Raw genomic sequence first — 17,867 nt, 5'->3', positions numbered from 1 at the left:
CATCTTCATGGCCCTTTTTCTCCACTCTTCCCTTTCCTCCTAGCAACGCCTAAAATGTTTCAGCTGAGGGGGAATCAGCCTGAAATAACATGGCTGAAAACGCGTGGGGTGTTCACGGTGTGTACTCTATAGGCTTAGTTTCTATAATCTCATCATCTACTGAAGTCAAAGTGAAGTATCTCTACCAAGAAAGTTTAAAAGAAACATCAAAGTTTGTTGGATGGTCAAGAGCGTTGTTACAAAGTAGTAACAATTATTAAGATGTAAGCAAGACGATTTCCCACATTCCAATAGTCTCAGCTTGCTCTGGGTTTTGTTCTCCCACTTCTATTTAATGTTGCAGTGCTCAATCTGACCCAGGCTTCTGAGGCTGAAAGCCCTTCAGGCAGGGGAGCTCTGCCCCTCAGGGCAGACACTCTTGACTACGCACACAAGCACGCAAATACAGTTTGATGATACCTCGTCAGATCTTCTGTCATTAATCAAAATGAGATTGTCCTCGTTTCAGTGTAAACATGTAATGTGTTTGTGGATCCAGAAGGAAACTCTGTAAAAATGCTCTAATGATAATGAACCTGCAATAGAAAAGGATGTTGGCTGGGCTTTCTAAGCTGAGAAACCCGGCTCCTCCCCACTGCAAACAGGGTTGGAGGATGTGCTTTGCATCTAGGAATCGGACTCTATAGGCTTTTAAGTGGGTTCCACATCTGTATTTTCCTGTGTTCCTCTGTATCTTGGTAGGAAAGCTGCTGCTGAGAACTGCAGTGTGCGAGGATCCTGTGATCGTGTTTAGAGAATACGTTCCTTTTGTGTCCTTCCTCTCCTCTGTCTTTTGGGAGTAGATTGTTTATAGTGCTAGAAATTGTTAATGCAGTTAAACTATCTTCCAGCATGCAAACCTATGTCATTCCACTCTGTTAGTGTCCCTTGGCTAAAAATGAATGCTTTGATGTAATTGTATTTGAGTTGCTTTATGATTTATTAACAATTCCATTAAAATACCATGGATGTTTGCTACAGTGAGAGTTATGCAATTCACAGTAGAAAAGACGTGAAGTTTCACAAAAAAAAAGCTTTAAATGATCTTTTCTCCCCCTCCCCTCCTTTCTTTTTTTTTTGTCTTTTGGATTCCCCTTTGTAAAAAATGAATCAAATTCAGCCTGGTGTGACACTGTGCAGGAACTTGGTTAGGACTTCGCGGTTGTACAGGTTGTTGCATTTCTTAAATGCATATTAAAAAATATTCCTGGTCCATAAACCACAATAAACTGTTTGCTGTTAATACACAGTAGCATCTTCATAGGTACAGTTTAAAAAATAAATCTGTTCTTAAGAACAGCAGTGTAAGCTTACATGAGAGCTCAGCTCCAGCACTGCCAAAAGAACATCACTGTTTCTATTGCAGTTAGCTCTCTGCTGCTGTCACTGTCCCTGAATTAGTGTCCCTGAGTTAGAGCAGGATGGTCAAATTGCAATGACAAGAAGCTTGTGAATTGATTTAGTTCTTACACAGTTGATTACACACGCTAATGAATTGATTTTGTGCATTAAAAATATATATTTTTTTTTTTCTAGTATAATCGATTATGGAAAACCTTGGGAATTGTTTTTCTAGCATTTGACATCTTATTTTGTAAATTAACTCTCTACAGGGCTTAAGGTTGGGCTTTTTTATTTTCTATGCATATTCCATGCAAATTCAGCAGAAACATTGCTTCAGTCTTGGTTGTGTGTGTGTTTTTAAAAGCAAAATCTTTATTGTGTGTGTGTAATTACTCTAACAAATGTTCATGACATCCTGTGCAAATAGCAGCAGCAACATACTGCACAACTGGAGTATATAGTGATTAACTAGCGACAATATATTTTGGAAGATGGTGAGTTTTTAAGTTAATTTATAGCTATTACTTAAAGCTGAGTAAATTGTCCCTAAAGAGATACTGCTCTTTGTGGTTTTGTTTTTTTTTTTAAATTAATTGTGTCTAGCTATTAAGCATAACATTTTTGTAGAAGTCATTAAAAAGTTGCTCAGGTTGCGCTTCACAGCTTAGGCTCATATCCAGTGTTGTCACTCCGTGCTTCGCTGCTACTGAGTCCATATTTTGAATGAGATATTAAAGGTACCATCTGGCCATCCATGGAGGAAGTAAAAGAGTTATGACCCTGTGTTAAAAACAAAACAACCCCCCCCCCCAGAATAGAATAGGTGTCCTAGAACATGTGTTCTCTTTCATTGCAATGGCTCCCATTGCATGTAAAAGCTGGTGTTTAAAGTACTTTGGTTCCTGCTTTTTACTGTGGTACTCAGAATTAGCTTGTTATTTTGTAAGCTCTTTGAGTTGAGGATGTAAAGCAAAATAAGATTTTTATACTGAGTGGTTTTCTGATTTTTTTTTTTTTTTAGATACTTCAAGAAGTGTAAAGGCATCTCCAGAAACAGCTGAAGTCTTTTTTCAGAAGTTAAGAAATAAATCTGAATTTACAGTCCTTGTGACCTTAAAACAAGCCCATTTGAATTCAGGGGTTATTCTCTCTATTCATCATTTAGATCACAGGTAAGTACTGCTACCTGTATGCTAGTTAATGAAAGTAGATGTATTTATCCAGTTAAAAATTGAACATAAATTAAGGCAAAATTGTTGTGTAGCAGGTAATTTGCAAATATTTGTAGTGTTTGGGTACGCATATTGTGCAGATTCATAAAAAATCACAAGTCCAAATCAGCCAAGGGAAAGTGGAACAGCTGTTACTCTTTAAATGTCTCTTGCCACCAAGGGCATGAAAAGCCAGTTCTGTCTTGTTGTTCATAACCATAAGGACCAGATGCTCAGCTGGTGTAAAACCGTCACTTTAATATAGCTATACTGAGTCACAAAGCCTGGCCCTGTACATCCACCTCTTCACCATTTGGTTTTTAACACTGCAAGCAGTTAAAAAAAAAAAGCAAAAAGATCCTCCAGTTTTGGACCTATACCTCCCATGAATGGCAGAGCACTTTACTCAAAATGTTGTCAGCCTTAAAAAACTAAAGTGAATGACATGGAGCATTTAAGGATCATTCCTTTGGTAGGATAACAACTGCTAGAGAAATAAGATATTCTTTATATATCTGTCTGAGTAATGGCTATTAAAGATAACCGCCCTATGATTCTGTGACAGAATCAAAAGGAGTTTTAAAATGTGCACTTTCTAAGCAGTCATTAACACAAGCAACAGATGATTGCTACTTTAGGTTCATAGTCCTTTTATTTTCCTCTATACAATCCCATAATTCTTTGTTGATAGTCTTACTACAAAATAGAACAAGAAAAGGTAGAGAGAGATGTTCAGGCAAAGCGAAATATCTGTTCCTTTTTCACAAGCGTGCAAGTTTTCATTAGCAGGCATGGTGTCAATTATTTTGTGCGGGAAGATGCTCCAATTTTACTTTTATTCTATTTCCCAGAGGCCCCATCTTCTGCAATTCACCTATTTAAAAAAAAAAAAAGCAAACAGAAAACCAAAACAAACAAGAAGAAGAAAAAAAAGGAAGAACATTCCCAAGGATCATTATGCCAAGTCTGTAAAAGCATCTTTAAACATTGGAAGGAGATGTTTGAATGCCTTCTGGATGATGTTTACTGATGTTATATCATAGAAGAGGCAAGGGGCTTCTCTGTTAACTGGTACCTACTTCTCATCTGCAAGAGTTAGCAGTGTGCAAGGGACAGGACTGGGCAGCTGTGATTATTGAGTTTCCAATTCAGACTGTACAACCATATGTGCAAATCATCCCAGATGGAAAAGTTTATTCTGTCTCGAATGAGAGAGTAGGTCTGCAGGGCCAGCTGTGCCCTGACAAAGCTTGTTTCTATGTTTCTAGGAAGAACATGGATTGGTTGGGCTACTGATAGGACTAACACAACTGAATCTGAAATTTCAAAATCATAGAATCATAGAATCGTTTAGGTTGGAAAAGACCTTTAAAATCATCAAGTCCAACCATAAAACTAACACTGCTAATGAGAGATGAAACCTTCATGTGCCAAAATAGCTGCAGAGCTGGGCAAAGAGATCACCAATGTGAAACTCAGACTCTGGAAAAGACAATAACCATAGCTTTTCTGTAAGGAGGCAGTTTTTGCTAGAAAATCTTTCCTGGCCTCAGAAATGGTGTGAAGGACGTGGGGTGGAAACATAGTGACAAAGGATGAAGAAAAGGCTGAGGTACTTAATGGCTTCTTTGCCTCAGTCTTTAATAGTAAGACCAGTTGTGCTCCAGGTACCCAGCCCCCTGAGCTGGAAGATAGGGACGGGGAGCAGAATGAAGCCCCCACAATCCAAGAGGAAATGGTTAGCGACCTGCTACACCACTTAGACACCCACAAGCCTATGGGACCGGTTGGGATCCACCCAAGGGTACTGAGGGAGCTGGTGGAAGTGCTCACCAAGCCACTTTGAATCATCTACCAGCAGTCCTGGCTAACCAGGGAGGTCCCAGTGGACTGGAGATTAACCAATATGATACCCATCTTCAAGAAGGGCCGGAAGGAGGATCCGGGGAACTACAGGCCTGTCAGCCTGACCTGGGTGCCAGGGAAGATGATGGAGCAGATCATCTTGAGTGCCATCACGTGGCACATACGGGACAACCAGGCAGTCAGGCCCAGTCAGCATGGGTTTATGAAAGGCAGGTCCTGATTGACCAGCCTGATCTTCTTCTATGACAAGGTGACCCACTTAGTGGATGAGGGAAAGGCTGTGGATATAGTCTACCTAGACTTTAGTAAAGCCTTTGACACCGTTTCCCACAGCATTCCCCTGGAGAAACTGGCTGCTCATGGCTTGGATGGGTACACTCTTCGCTGGGTAAAAAACTGGCTGGATGGCCAGGTCCAGAGGGTTGTGGTGAACGGAGTTAAATCCAGTTGGCAGCTGGTCACAAGTGGTGTTCCTTAGGGCTTGGTACTGCAGCCGGTCTTGTTTAGTATCTTTATCAAAGATCTGGACGATGGGATCGAGTGCACACTCAGTACGTTTGCATAGGACACCAAGTTGGGTGGGAGTGTTGATCTGCTGGAGGGTAGGGAGGCTCTGCAGAGGGATCTGGACAGGCTGGATCGATGGGCCCAGGCCAATTGTGTGAGGTTCAACAAGGCCAAGTGCCGGGTCCTACACATGGGTCACAACAACCCCATGCAACACTACAGGCTTGGGGACGAGTGACTGGAAAGCTGCCCCGCAGAAAAGGACCTGGGGGGGTTGATTGACAGCCGGCTGAATATGAGCCAGCAGTGTGCCCAGGTGGCCAAGAAGGCCAACGGCATCCTGGCCTGTATCAGAAACAGTGTGGCCAGCAGGACTGGGGAAGTGATCGTGCCCCTGTACTTGGCACTGGTGAGGCCGCACCTCGAATCCTGTGTTCAGTTTTGGGCCCCTCACCTAAAGGAAGACATTGAGGTGCTGGAGCGTGTCCAGAGAAGGGCAATGAAGCTGGTGAAGGGTCTGGAGCACAAGTCTGATGAGGAGCAGCTGAGGGAGCTGGGGTTGTTCAGTCTGGAGAAGAGGAGGCTGAGGGGAGACCTTATCGCTCTCTACAACTACCTGACAGGAGGGTTGTAGAGAGGTGGGTGTTGGTCTCTTCTCCCAAGTGACAAGTGATAGGACAAGAGGAAATGGCCTCAAGTTGCTCCAGGAGAGGTTAGATTGGATATGAGGAAGAATTTCTTCACTGAAAGGGGTTGTCAGAGACTGGAACGGGCTGCCCAGGGAGGTTTTTAAAGGTGTCCCTGGAGGTATTTAAAAGACGTGTGTCTGAGGCGCTTAGGGACATGGTTTAGTGGTGGACTTAGCAGGGTTAGGTTAATGGTCGGACTTGATGATCTTAAAGGTCTTTTCCAACCTAACCGATTCAATGATTCTATGATAAGAAAGACATGCCATGGAAGATCAAAAAAATGTGTAGTGTATAACTGAGCAAAACTAGACAAACATTAACTTGGAGAGTTGCCATCTGGCAGAAAACACTGCTGCTTAGTGAACATAAAGAGTAATAAAAGTAAAAAATATAATGTGTAATGAACTTTCATTGAGGAGTTGCAGAAGAATTTGACATACTGTATGGGAAAATAATTAATTCTTGAAGTGAGTAAGGCTGGGCAAATAGACCCACTGTTGGTCTTACGGGAACAAGAATACATTAAATTGATTCTATCCAGCTATAGCAAAGAAAAGGGAAGGTTAGAGCAGTGCTGGTGACCAGGTCACGTGGCCATACAAACATAATGCTGTTTATCAGATTTGAATCTGTTTCATCCATGTCATCTGCCTATGCCCATATAAAATATTGTCGTAGAAGTGTGGCAAACAGGACTCTGAAAATCCTATTATTTTATATTGGTATATTTTTAGGGATGAGTGATTAGATTTTTAACAATGTATTGATAACATTTATAGTTTTTCAAGAAATTTCTCTCATACCTTAAATATTAGCAGTTTTTGTTGATACATTTCCATCTTCTCCTTCCGTTTATCTGCATAACTGAATCTGAAGTGTCCAACTGCAATGGTGTGGTGGGTTGACCCTGGCTGGATGCCAGGTGCCCACCAAGGTGCTCAATCACTCCCCCTCCTCAGCAGTACGGCGGGGAAGAAAATAAGATGGAAAAGAACTCATGGGTCAAGATAAAGGCGGTTTAATAAAGCAAAAGGAAAGGCTGCACATGGAAGCAAAGGAAAATAAAAGATTTATTCTCTACTTCCCATCAGCAGGCGATGTTAAATGTCCAGCCACTTCCTGGGAAGTAGGGCTTCGGGTATGCGTAGTGGTTGCTCTGGAAGACAAATGTCAAACATCGTAATAACGAATGTGTCGTTCCTCCCCACTCCTCTCCCCCCGCCCCGCTTCTCTTAGCTTTTATGACTGAGCAGACGTCATATGGTATGGAATATCCTTTTGGTCAGTTTGGGTCAGCTGTCCTGGCTATGTCCCCTCCCAAGATCTTGCCCACCCCTATTGGCCTTTGGGGGTGAGGTGGGGGAATGTTGGAGAGACAGCCTTGATGCTGTGCGAGCACTGCTCAGCAGTAGCCAAAACATTGGTGTGTTATCAACACCTTTCTAGCTACCGATACAAAGCACAGCACTATGAGGGCTGCTATGGGGAGCATTAACTCCATCTCAGCCAGAAAGTGTATTTCAAGGCTTCTAGCTGAAATGAGATGGTCTGCATTATGTGTATAGGTATTTTAACTGTGGATGTGTAACTTAGTGGCATTGCTGAGCATTTTTGAGGCCATTTTGCTCTTACCTATGGAAACTTTTAGTACTTAAGTGATGCCCAGTGTTTGTTTACAAATTTTCTATAGGGATGTATGATTTATAGTTTTTTTGGGGGTCTTCTTGTGAACCTTTGGATAATCAAGGAGGAAGAAAAGAAGCCTTCTGGATTATTTAGGCCAATAGAGTCACTCATCAGGTCAGCTTTGGATGAAGCAGCTGAAGAACAATCTACTTGTGAATATTTCATCACTTTCTTTGGGAGAATATTAGGTAATGTAATGAAAAAGAAACTTGAAGAATTTGTTTTAAAAACGTTAGGCCTAAGCTGATCCCCTTACAGTCAGGGAAAAACTTTGTTATCTTCAGCAGGTGTAAAATCAGTCTCAACAAGAGTGTGGCCAGAAAGAACTTGTGGCTATTAAATTAGATGTGCCCTTAAGCTTTTAATAAACGCATTCTAGTCTGTTCTGTGCTAGGATGTACAGAATATTGTCTGTGTGCCATAGTAGTGTTTGCTTAATTTAAGGGCTGACTTGGGTGTTGATAATACTGGAATTAGGCTAGCATCTCTAAGTCTCCTTTAGTATCTCTGGGTTTCATTTTCTTTTATGATGAATGACAGTAAAGACAAGAGAATGTAGGAGTTAAAAGGAAGCATTTGGAAGGGTTACATTCAATAACTGCTTCCTCAGTGACAGATTTCCATCTCTCTGACCTCGTCCCCTTCTGTCCAGGGACTTGCCTGTAATAGTCCTTTAGTTCTTAAGCAACTTCTCGTAACTCTTTGTCACAGCAGTTGTCACAGTTGGACGGAGAAGTCGCAACACCAGACCTGACTCCACTCCTTTGCACCAGCTTTAGCCTTGTATAGTCTGATGTCAAAAACGTTGTGCTAGTATTGAGCTGCTGCCTTGTGGGATAGAATCACACCTGGCTATATTCTTAATTTACAGAAGTGAGTACTAGCTCTTGCTTTTCTGCAGTGAGGGCTTGGGATGGTGGCGAGGAAGGCTGGAGGTGGCAGTAACTAAAGGATACAGTCAGTCATTACACAAGTAATTTTCACATGTTTTATTTTACAGAGGTTTCATAACACCTGATGGTTCTAGGTTAAAAGAATTTTTAGGGTACAAGAAAATAAAAATGTTTGTTTAAAAAGTGGAAAAAGTTATGTTCATTTATTCAGTGGCTTAATAAATCAGAGTAAAAACTCATCCCGTCTTTGCATGGGTCTAGGGACTTCGGTGCAAATATACTCATTTACAACAGTTAAGGACATCTAAATTGCAGTTATTTTTTTATTTTTATTATTTTCTTTAAAACTATATACTTAAAATAGTTTACATCATTCAGAGTTTACAGATTCAGTCTGTGTTGTCTAGTTTTATGAGGGCTTTTTTTTCTTTTTTGCTGGTTCCCTTTGGAGGAACATCAAGAATGAATACTTCCACTGAGATGTGGTCATGCAAGTACTTAAGGCTTTGAGTCTTAAGAAGTTGACAGGACCGCTCTCCCAAAGTTTCCCCTCTAACCGTCATGTGGTGAATGCTACCCCTGGGCTATCAGATAGCAGAAGTTGTCCGTGTAAATCTCAGGCTTGGGCATTTGCTGAGGCTGGGCTGTTGCTGTCACCACACAAAGTAGGTCTCAAAAGGATTTTCTGCAGATATAGTCATCTTACTCTACTTATTAAAGGCTTTTATTTTTCTTTTCCTAGTTGAGTATCAAAGCTGTCTTCTTTCCCCTTTTATAATAATTATGCTTTTCTCTAGTATTTAATATATTCAAATCTTCTAAAACTGATCTTAAAGTGAAAGACTCTGAAATGATACTTGTAGCTATTCTAATTTGCTCATATTCTTACACAGAGATTGCTTTTTTCCCCACTGACTAGAGCAGCCAAGGAGTTCAGGCGGTGGTGGTTTTGTGTACAGCTTGGAGGTGATACTCTTGAGAAAACTCTTGTGGTGTCAAGGCATCCAAATTGCACATCAGTAATCATTCAGATGAGTTTCAGGCAGCTGAATGCATATTTCTGGGCAGACTTATGTATAGCATATATCTGAAAGATAAATTTACAAATGTTTTCTTAACTTGAGAGCATCACCTTCACCACCTAGAATGCCCTGTCTGAAATGCGTTGTACTTTACAATAACAAGGTAAATATTTTGAATGTTAATGAAGTGACGCCTTAAGTCCAAGTGGAAGCACTGTTAAACATCGATTGCTGTGTGCTTGCTCTCAGTCTTCCATTTAAGCTGTATTACCCTCCTCATTTCAATTCTGAATTTGTCTCTGCTTCTTCTTGATGGAAGCATCAGCAGAGAGATGATTTTAGTCTCCAACGTTGTTGTAATATATGTTAGGTCTCACTATTCCATCATATATTTTCATTTAATTCACAACAGTGGAGGGATGTAATAAAGCTTTTTCCTCCCTTCACAGTTAGATGCCTTTATGCAATTAACGTTATATTCGTATCTCTTGAGATACTGTATATTAGGGCCCTTAATGGATGAAATCACTGGATTGTAGTTTAACCACTCTTTCCTTCAGTTTTTATATTCTGAAATGTAGCACTGAAATCAATAGAATATTATGGACAGGCATTCCCTACACTTAATTGTGCATCTCTACTAATGTATTCAATTTCTGCCTTATTTAGCGTTTGTTTTCACAGCTGTTGGTGTCTTGTGATTATCTGCTGTCAAATGGGCTGTACTGTACAGCAGTTTCAGACCTCTTTCAGTGTCTAGGAGGAAATTATCTGTGACAACTTCTGTCTTTTACAGATCTAGCTGTACAAGGAGATAAGTTGCCAGAGGTGAACAACTGATGTGTGAATTGTGTTCTATCATTTGACCATTGTATTAAAACAGAGGTGGAACTGTACGTTCCCTGCTTTTGATGTATGAGTATCTATATTTCTGGACTGCAGTGTGAAGTCTCCTCTTCCCTCCAACACCAAAAAATCTGTTGCAAACACATTACATTGGGAAAAACTTTCAATATTTACCACTTAAGCCAATACTGTAGAGTTATGTTGGTTTTGTTTGAGGAGTGCTCTCCTCCTCCCCATCAATAACTTGCAGAGTAGACATTAAGTAAGAGTAACATGGGATTAATTTTCAAGCATTAAAGCAAGCTGTATGTAGCTGTTCCCTGTGCCAAAAGGCGTAGTACCTTATTTCTGCTTTTTAAACCACTTTGTGCTATTCTTTGCTGGAAGAGTGGAGGGTTGTAATGTTCTGTATTTTATTTTTTTTGGTAGTAAATCTTAGTTGCTGTTTCTTACTGTTCTGACAGTAATTATGAACCCTCTTAAATCTGTTCATAAAAATCAATTACTTTTGAATTGACTTCCTCTAGCAATTTAAATCTCCTCTGGCGTCAGCTGCCTTTTCTTTTGATGCCATTTGCGTGTTTCATCAAAGGTGTCAAAAAAAAAGGTATTTTCTTACATTCATTCACTGCTTTGCTAGTGCATGAGAAGATTCTGTGGGACAAAGGGTTCTCTATGTAGCCACTGGCCATTTGGCTGGGCTCTTGCCTCTACCCAAAAAGTGACAAGTTCCTTGTTTCTGTTGGTTTGGGAGATTAACTTCTATCCCCGAGTGTGTGGTTGGAGGGAGATATTTGTAAAGCTGCCATTTTGTGTTATAGTCAGTTTAATGTCTTCATAACACTGGGAATGACCTGTTTCTTTAAGTGTTGGTTATAAGGGATGTTATTAAATTGATTGATGCCTTGTCACTATTGCCTGGAATTTTTGCTTCAGTTTAGTTTACACTTCATGACCAAAAACAGAGAAAAAAAAGAAAAAAAAATTGCCAATGCGATGTAAATTCTTGTAATGCACCCGCCTTAAAACCACCTTCCTGTAACTTCTGTTAAATCAAGTCAGGTTAGTCTGTCTGCTGATATAAAGCATCACAGTGCCAACTAATCCAGGGTGATTTGGTTGAGAACTTGTTACAAAAGGTTCATATGAGCCCGGAGTTTAAGTTGAGACTAGTGACAGACCTACTTGAATAAGAGCCAAAGGATTTGTCCCTGCCTATGACACTGAAAACCGCCACTGAAATAGTTGAAATGTGAGTTTTGACAGATACCGTTATTATTCTATTGTTGCATGAAAGGGTTTCTATTAACATATAAATAAAAAAGAAATCTGTATTCTGTCAGGGTAGGAAATGGGAAGAGTTAGGTTGAAACTGGCTTTTGCTTTTACTAATATATATATATATCAGAAAGTTATTTACTGTATTTGCAGTCCTTTTGCTCTCCATGTAGAAACTTTGTCAAGAAAGGGAGTGAGAGGGATGGTTTATGCCATTTGTTTTTACAGTGTTTGATCTGGAAAAGTTTCTTCCCTCCTTGATTTTTAGCAGAAAAGGAAGCTTCAGATAGGCAAGATTGATATTAGAAGGGCTGTGTGATAGAACAGAATGGGAATAAATATATTGATAAATGGGGTTAGTGAGAAGGATGGGAGGCATGAGAGCAATTGCTCAAAGGCAAGAATTGTGTTTTAAAAAAGTATTTCCTAGTTTGGGAATTTGATTTCATGTTCACAGCTCGAACAGGGTCGGCATGGACAATGTGCCATAACACCAGGTTTGAATTTTTGCAAGGCCAAGCCAGCAACTTTTGGGAGAATAACTCTTCTCGGAGTGTTTTGGGGAGCTTGATGGGACCTCAGCTCTTGCTTCTGGCTCGTGCTGAGCTCCCGCAAGCGTTGCGGGAAGGCTGACTGGGAGCCTCGCCTTGTCATCAGCAGTAATATTAGAGGGGCTGGTATATCTTTCTCCTGTGATGACCAGGGGCTCTTGCATCATAGCAGTAAGCTCAGCAGAAGCTGTGCAGACTCTGCAGGTGGGGAAGGCAACATTTTGCTACCCTGATTTAGGGGCATAGCTGAACTCAAAGTCCGGGTGGTGAGCAGAGAGATCTCTCAGGTGAGAGGTAAGTTCTTGCCTTCAAAGCTAGCAAAGTCTTCCGGATCACAGCAGCAGCCCCACTGAAGTCAGATGGGGCGCTGCAAGATGTTGATAGAAACAAGATCTTATTGACATATATTTTTCTCTCACATGCTTTATTAGTTTGAGTCAGGTACAGACATGGTGTCTCTCTGCCCTTCCAGTCATCTGTCGCCTGGCTGTTCTCTCCCATGAACATCCCAATGTGGAGGGTGTTCCTCGCTGCACGTCCCAGGATGGGGCTCCGTCTCCTGTGCACATCAGGAGAGCACCTTCCTCCTCTCCAGCTGTCCTCCATAGCTATCCAGTGAGATGAGCAGTTGTCATGCTGGAACAAAGCTGAAATGGTTGACCTTTTTTGTGGTAGAAGAAAATAAACAGCAGAAGAGATGTAAATGCCAGCATGATCAGTAGCTTACTGGCTGGGGTACTTCGGAGGCATTTTCCTCACACCATTAATCTCTGCTTTGCCTGATTTGGAGCAGGGACTTGAACTTGGTTCTTTTCTGTCTGAGACAAGTGTCCTGAGGAGTGTCGTTCTCTTTTTTTTCCCCACTCGATGCAGTAAAAAGCTTTGTTGGCAGTGCCTGGCCAGTGCTATGCTAGTAAACCAAACAGTGCCCAGGTCCAGGCTGGAGCACTGGCCTGCTGTTGTCCGTTCTGCATAATTGTTAGCATTTTCCTTGGCATGCTTTTGTCTCTGCAATTAGCACCGTTGCAGATGATGTCAGGGCATGGTTTGTGGAGTAACATTGGCCCAGGGACTATTCCCAACAGGCAGTGTGGAAAAAACCACCTATTTCAGGGAAAAAGTGGGAGAGAGCACCCATATGGGTGCAAGTTGTAGTGGAGCACCACTGTTAATATTTGTCTTAAGGGCCAGGGAATGGGCTTTGCTGGCTTTATTTATTAGTATGGGCATAGGACTTGAGATCAACTTACTGAATTTAGGTTGCTCTTGTACTTGACTTACTCTTTTTGATTGATGAATTCTGTGTAATGGAAGAGCCTCATCAGGTCGACTTGAGAAACTGGTTTTATTGTCCCGTTGTTTTTGCACTGTTTCAATATGGGAAATACCCTCTTCTTATTTCAACCTCTCTTCACTTGGGATCTCTGCTTTCAAATAGGTAATAACTGTGGCATTAAAGAGTAATTCAGAAAGTTTTTCAGAGAGTCTTAGATTTGCTCTCTCTCTCTTTCATTTTAACAAGCATTTCATCCTGGTCCCCACAAGCCTTGCTGTGAGAGTGTTTGTTTCTCTCAAAAGATTTGGTTTTAATGAATGGATCAGCATTTTTGAACAAGAATATCCTATGTCAGAAAATTCTTGTCTGGTTCTAAAACTCTATTCAGCAAAAAAAAAGGGACAGAAACTGAATTGGTGGCTTTCCTGCCCACTGTGCACTTGCACTAAGTGCTACCAACTTATCCAGAAACGTAAAGACCATTTTTTTATTTATCACTCCCTGGCAGAACTGCCAGTCATCTCTTGCCTGGGTAGAGCTCTAGACAGTCAGGGAAAAGGGCAAAGCCAGTAAGTCCAAGCAGTAGTGTAAGTGAGAGATGGGGACTAGGTTTTACAGGTATAGTGCAGTTGGCACTTGGCATTTAGAATCCATCTGGGGATATTTTGATGCCATATTGTTCTAGGGGATGCACCAAGCGGTAAAAACTCCTAGTTAATGTTTCAGAACACTTTAAGTGTTACTTCTAAATAGAAAAATAAGGCTCACGCTCCTGACTGCCCAGTCATCATACCATGGAAAATAGCAAATAACGCATTGCTGAATGTGGTGGCTGTGTGGCGTGAATTGCTTTTACATCTTTATAATCTACACCCAGCAGAATTGCTTGCTGCTATTGTAGCCATAGTTTGCAATGAATAGGGTCTACTGAGTAGGATCTCTTTTTTTATGTTTTATGTGGTTATACCTAACAAAAAAGCCAGAACTTTTTTATCAAAAATATTCAGATAAACATTTTTAAAAGTAATGGAGATAAGGATTTAAATTTTTTTCTAAAGTACATACTCTTCTTTAATTTTATTGGTTTTCCTTTTCTTCTTAGTGTAGATCAAAGAGCCATGAAGAACTCTTTTAACACTATACATATAAATGTGAATAGTAAAAGTTTAAAAAAACGCCCAGCCCGTAATAAATTCATAAGCAGCAGACACGATATCTTGCCTTTAGCTTCTAAAATATTTGTCTACATGCTGTAAATTGAAGTCAATTTTTATTAGTTGCCTGGAGTAAGAGTGGGCAGCTACAGCATGTGTTTGCTGTGTGAGCAGGGATGCCAAATGAGTGAGTGAGCCATCAAAGACTTGGCATTACCACCACTGGCCGTTAGCTGGAAGGGCCATACCTCCCTCTTCTCAAAGACTGCTACTGCGTACACCAGGACCACCTCATGTTTCACCTCCTAAATCTCCAGCTTTTTCCTGTACATCCTGACTTCCACAGTTTCCACAGTCTCCCCTGTGCTGGTCTGTCTCAGCCTGGAGAGCAGGTCCTGTTCAGGCTTGTGCAGACCACGTGCCCTTTGCCGGGATGGGCGGTAGCAGCTCCGCAGCTGAGCAGATCTGCTGACTGTCAGCTTTTATCCAGCAGTTACAATGGGTCAGTGCTGGGCAGCAGAGAAAACATTGCTGTTTTCTGTCTCAAATTCCTTTGGGGCATTTGAGACAAATTTCTTCCTTTTATGAAGATAGGCTCAGCCTTAGTCAGTACATAAAGGATTGCTGTCTGGCTGGTTTCCAAGCAGAGCAGCTGATCTTCCCGTGGCCTTGGCTGTTGTCTTTGTAATGATTGTGCATGCACAGAGTGATCTGCAGAGATGTAACAACCTTTTTTCACGTTGGCATTTTCTTCTCTGTATGTCAAACCTAGTAAACCTAAGCACACGTATCATCTCCGTGCTAGGTTAAATCCATTTGACCCAAAGCGTGTGTGGTTTTTTTGGGGTTAAAATCAAGTGGGCTGGTATTGATTAAACAACCACAGAGATCATGGATGTTAGTAAAGGGGGAAGCAGGTTCTCCTGTTGTACTGTGTTTCTCATTGTGGTTTATTTTTCACTCCAAGAGCTGTTTGCCTTTCACAGCATAGATGAGCACCTTGGAGCTGGTGGGCGAAGCAGTAGTGACATTAGTAATGGGAGTTCTTGAGCTGACGCTCTCCCTGCGATGAGTGGTCTGGTGTGGACAAGAAACCAGCGATTCAGCTGATGAGGTTCCCCTGAAACTTTTCAATAATGAGATTCTTGGTTAGGAGAAGGCTGCAGTATGGTGCAGTTATTGTTTCCTTTGGGAGTAAGTCCCTTAAGAAACGAGATCACCCTCTTTTCTCTCTCAAGAGATTAGTAATCCTGAGCGTACAGAGAAGTGTAGAGTACTTTTGTCACTATAAATGATTTTTTAAAATCCAAGTATATTTGTTATTGCTTAGCTTACTTTCTCAAAGACTCTTCCAAACCTTTGGAAATTGTGTACCCAAGTGTGTGCTTTCTTACAGCCTCACAGAAGACGTGAGAAGCCCCAGTGTGGGCAGACTTTGCATTTCCACCCCGTCTGTTTGTCAGTGCTGAGGCTTGTTCTGAAGCTCACAAGACTGAGCCAGAGCTGTTTAAGTCCAGGCAGTTAAAGAAATCCAGAAAAGTGCAATATCAAGCATAATATTTTGTAAAAAATGAAGTGAAAATTATTAACTTTCACTTCCCTGTGTTTCAGTGTCATGGCATTAGTTCAAGCTGAACGGAATACTGTTCTGGCTGTCATTCCACTTGTTTTTCTAATTGTGTTTTCCTGCTGCATCTACAGATTATTAGTAAACCATAAATTATTCTCCTAATGGCTTTTATTTTCTTTTTCATTTTGATGGCCGTTTTCTGTAACAATCGTGAAGCCTTTTGAAGGTAGATGTATTTGTTAGTTTACCAAATGGAAGAACAAAAGAGATTGCCTGTGGATCTCAAAACAGTGTGTTAATCACAGTTAAAACAAAACCCCAAGTGTCCACAATTTTTGCACAGCTTTGTGTAGGAAGATTTCCTTGCTATTGCAGTGTCATCAAATGTCAGCATCCTCTCTCAGCAGTTCTTAGTTCCTGAAGTTTTTACAGCGATGTCTTCTTTTTATTGGGAAATCCATGTTCCATTCTCAGAGTTTTCAATATCTCACCTGCATAAGGGGCAACTTAAGTGTTCATTTTATACCTTCTGTACTGACTGTATGTCTGCTGTTGTAGTTCACAGAATCACGGAATCATTAAGGTTGGAAAAGACCTGTAAGATCATCAAGTCCAACCATCAACCCAACACCACCATGCCCACTAAACCATGTCCCGCAGTGCTGCATCTACACAGTTTTTGTTCCCTGCCTGCCTGCATCTCTGTGTGCTGGCATCAGTTCTGCCGTTGACTTTGAAGAGAGTAGGAGCTAGCTGTTGGTTCTACCAGGACATAATGTTTCAACATATCCAACCCTTTCTTTTTCCAGATTGTATCTGCAACTGGGTGGAGACACTTGAAAGTTGCTGGAGGAGTCTAGTTCTGCAAGGTTCCCCTTCTCTGTTAGGTTGAGAGTGACCTTATTTTTATCCTTGAAGCTTGAGTTATGAAGGAGGTTATTAAGTTGACTGATGTCCTGCCACTATTGCCCAATTATTTTCCAGCCAGGCCTTCAATTAGTTTACACTTCTTGCCAATGCAAAAATTATTTTTGGGCCATGAGGAGGTAAATTATCTCAGATTATAAAATTTATTGCTGACTCTAGTTAACTGCTTTGCTAATACTGGGGAGGAGAAAGAAATTGCCCTTTGCCAGTTTTGCAAAAGGATAATTGTTTTTGTGGTGTTGCTACGCACGTTCCACTGTGAAACACCCCGAAGGAAGGAGAGATAAGCAGTGAGCCCAACACCCTCCTAGGGATAATGATTGTACAAGATGGTTTTGATTTGGTTTCATCTTCACTCTTGAAAACTGCAATCATTGTCTTGTCTGTTCTTTAACACAGATAGCCTCTTAAAATAAATGACATCACCTTAAAACGTGTGTGCACTCAGATTACAAACCGCTGTCATGCCTGATTGCAGATGTAGCAGCAAAAATAGACAAAAATGAATTGTCCATCTCCCAATTGTGCATCTCACCACATACTATGTTATTTTCCTTGCTCTTTAGCTGTAGGTTGCATATGATTGTTAGAGAATCTCCATTTCTGTTTTTCTTTCCTGTTCTAAAAGCATTCTAGGGAGGGACTTTAAAGTGAGAAACTTAGTACATAGAAGACAAAATGGTTTGTCAAGCTAGTTCCCAGAAGAGGTCCGATACACAAGAAATAGGCCTGTCTGACTAAGTACCAAGTTTATGGGGTACTTTTAAAATTTTTTCACCAGCAAAGCTTGTGTTTGCAATTTGCAAATCTGGTGTATGGTGCACTTATCTCAGTACAGCTGCAATGCTGGATTTTTTACCATGTGTATACATACATGTGCATACATATACATGCGTGTATACATATACACACAAATTCACATACTTATTTAACAAAGCAAATATGTACGTGTATATAAATTGTTCTGAAGAGTTAGCACTTCTTGATATTGTATTTCATTGGAGAAAT

General features: G+C 40.9%; 1 protein-coding gene across 1 annotated transcript in view; it reads left to right on the top strand.

Annotated features, from left to right (window-relative positions):
- The window catches only part of NELL2 (neural EGFL like 2), a 155,483-nt gene that overhangs the window by 20,172 nt on the left and 117,444 nt on the right, over positions 1 to 17,867 (top strand). The window contains exon 3 of the mRNA XM_059816768.1: positions 2,405 to 2,555. Coding sequence (XP_059672751.1) covers positions 2,405 to 2,555 — 151 coding nt within the window. The remainder of the gene's footprint in view (positions 1 to 2,404; positions 2,556 to 17,867) is intronic.

Source organism: Gavia stellata, chromosome 4 (genome assembly GCF_030936135.1).
Source record: "Gavia stellata isolate bGavSte3 chromosome 4, bGavSte3.hap2, whole genome shotgun sequence".
Lineage (NCBI taxonomy): Eukaryota > Metazoa > Chordata > Aves > Gaviiformes > Gaviidae > Gavia > Gavia stellata.
Note: the sequence above shows the minus strand (reverse complement) of the source record. Positions and strands in the feature narration are given on the sequence as shown.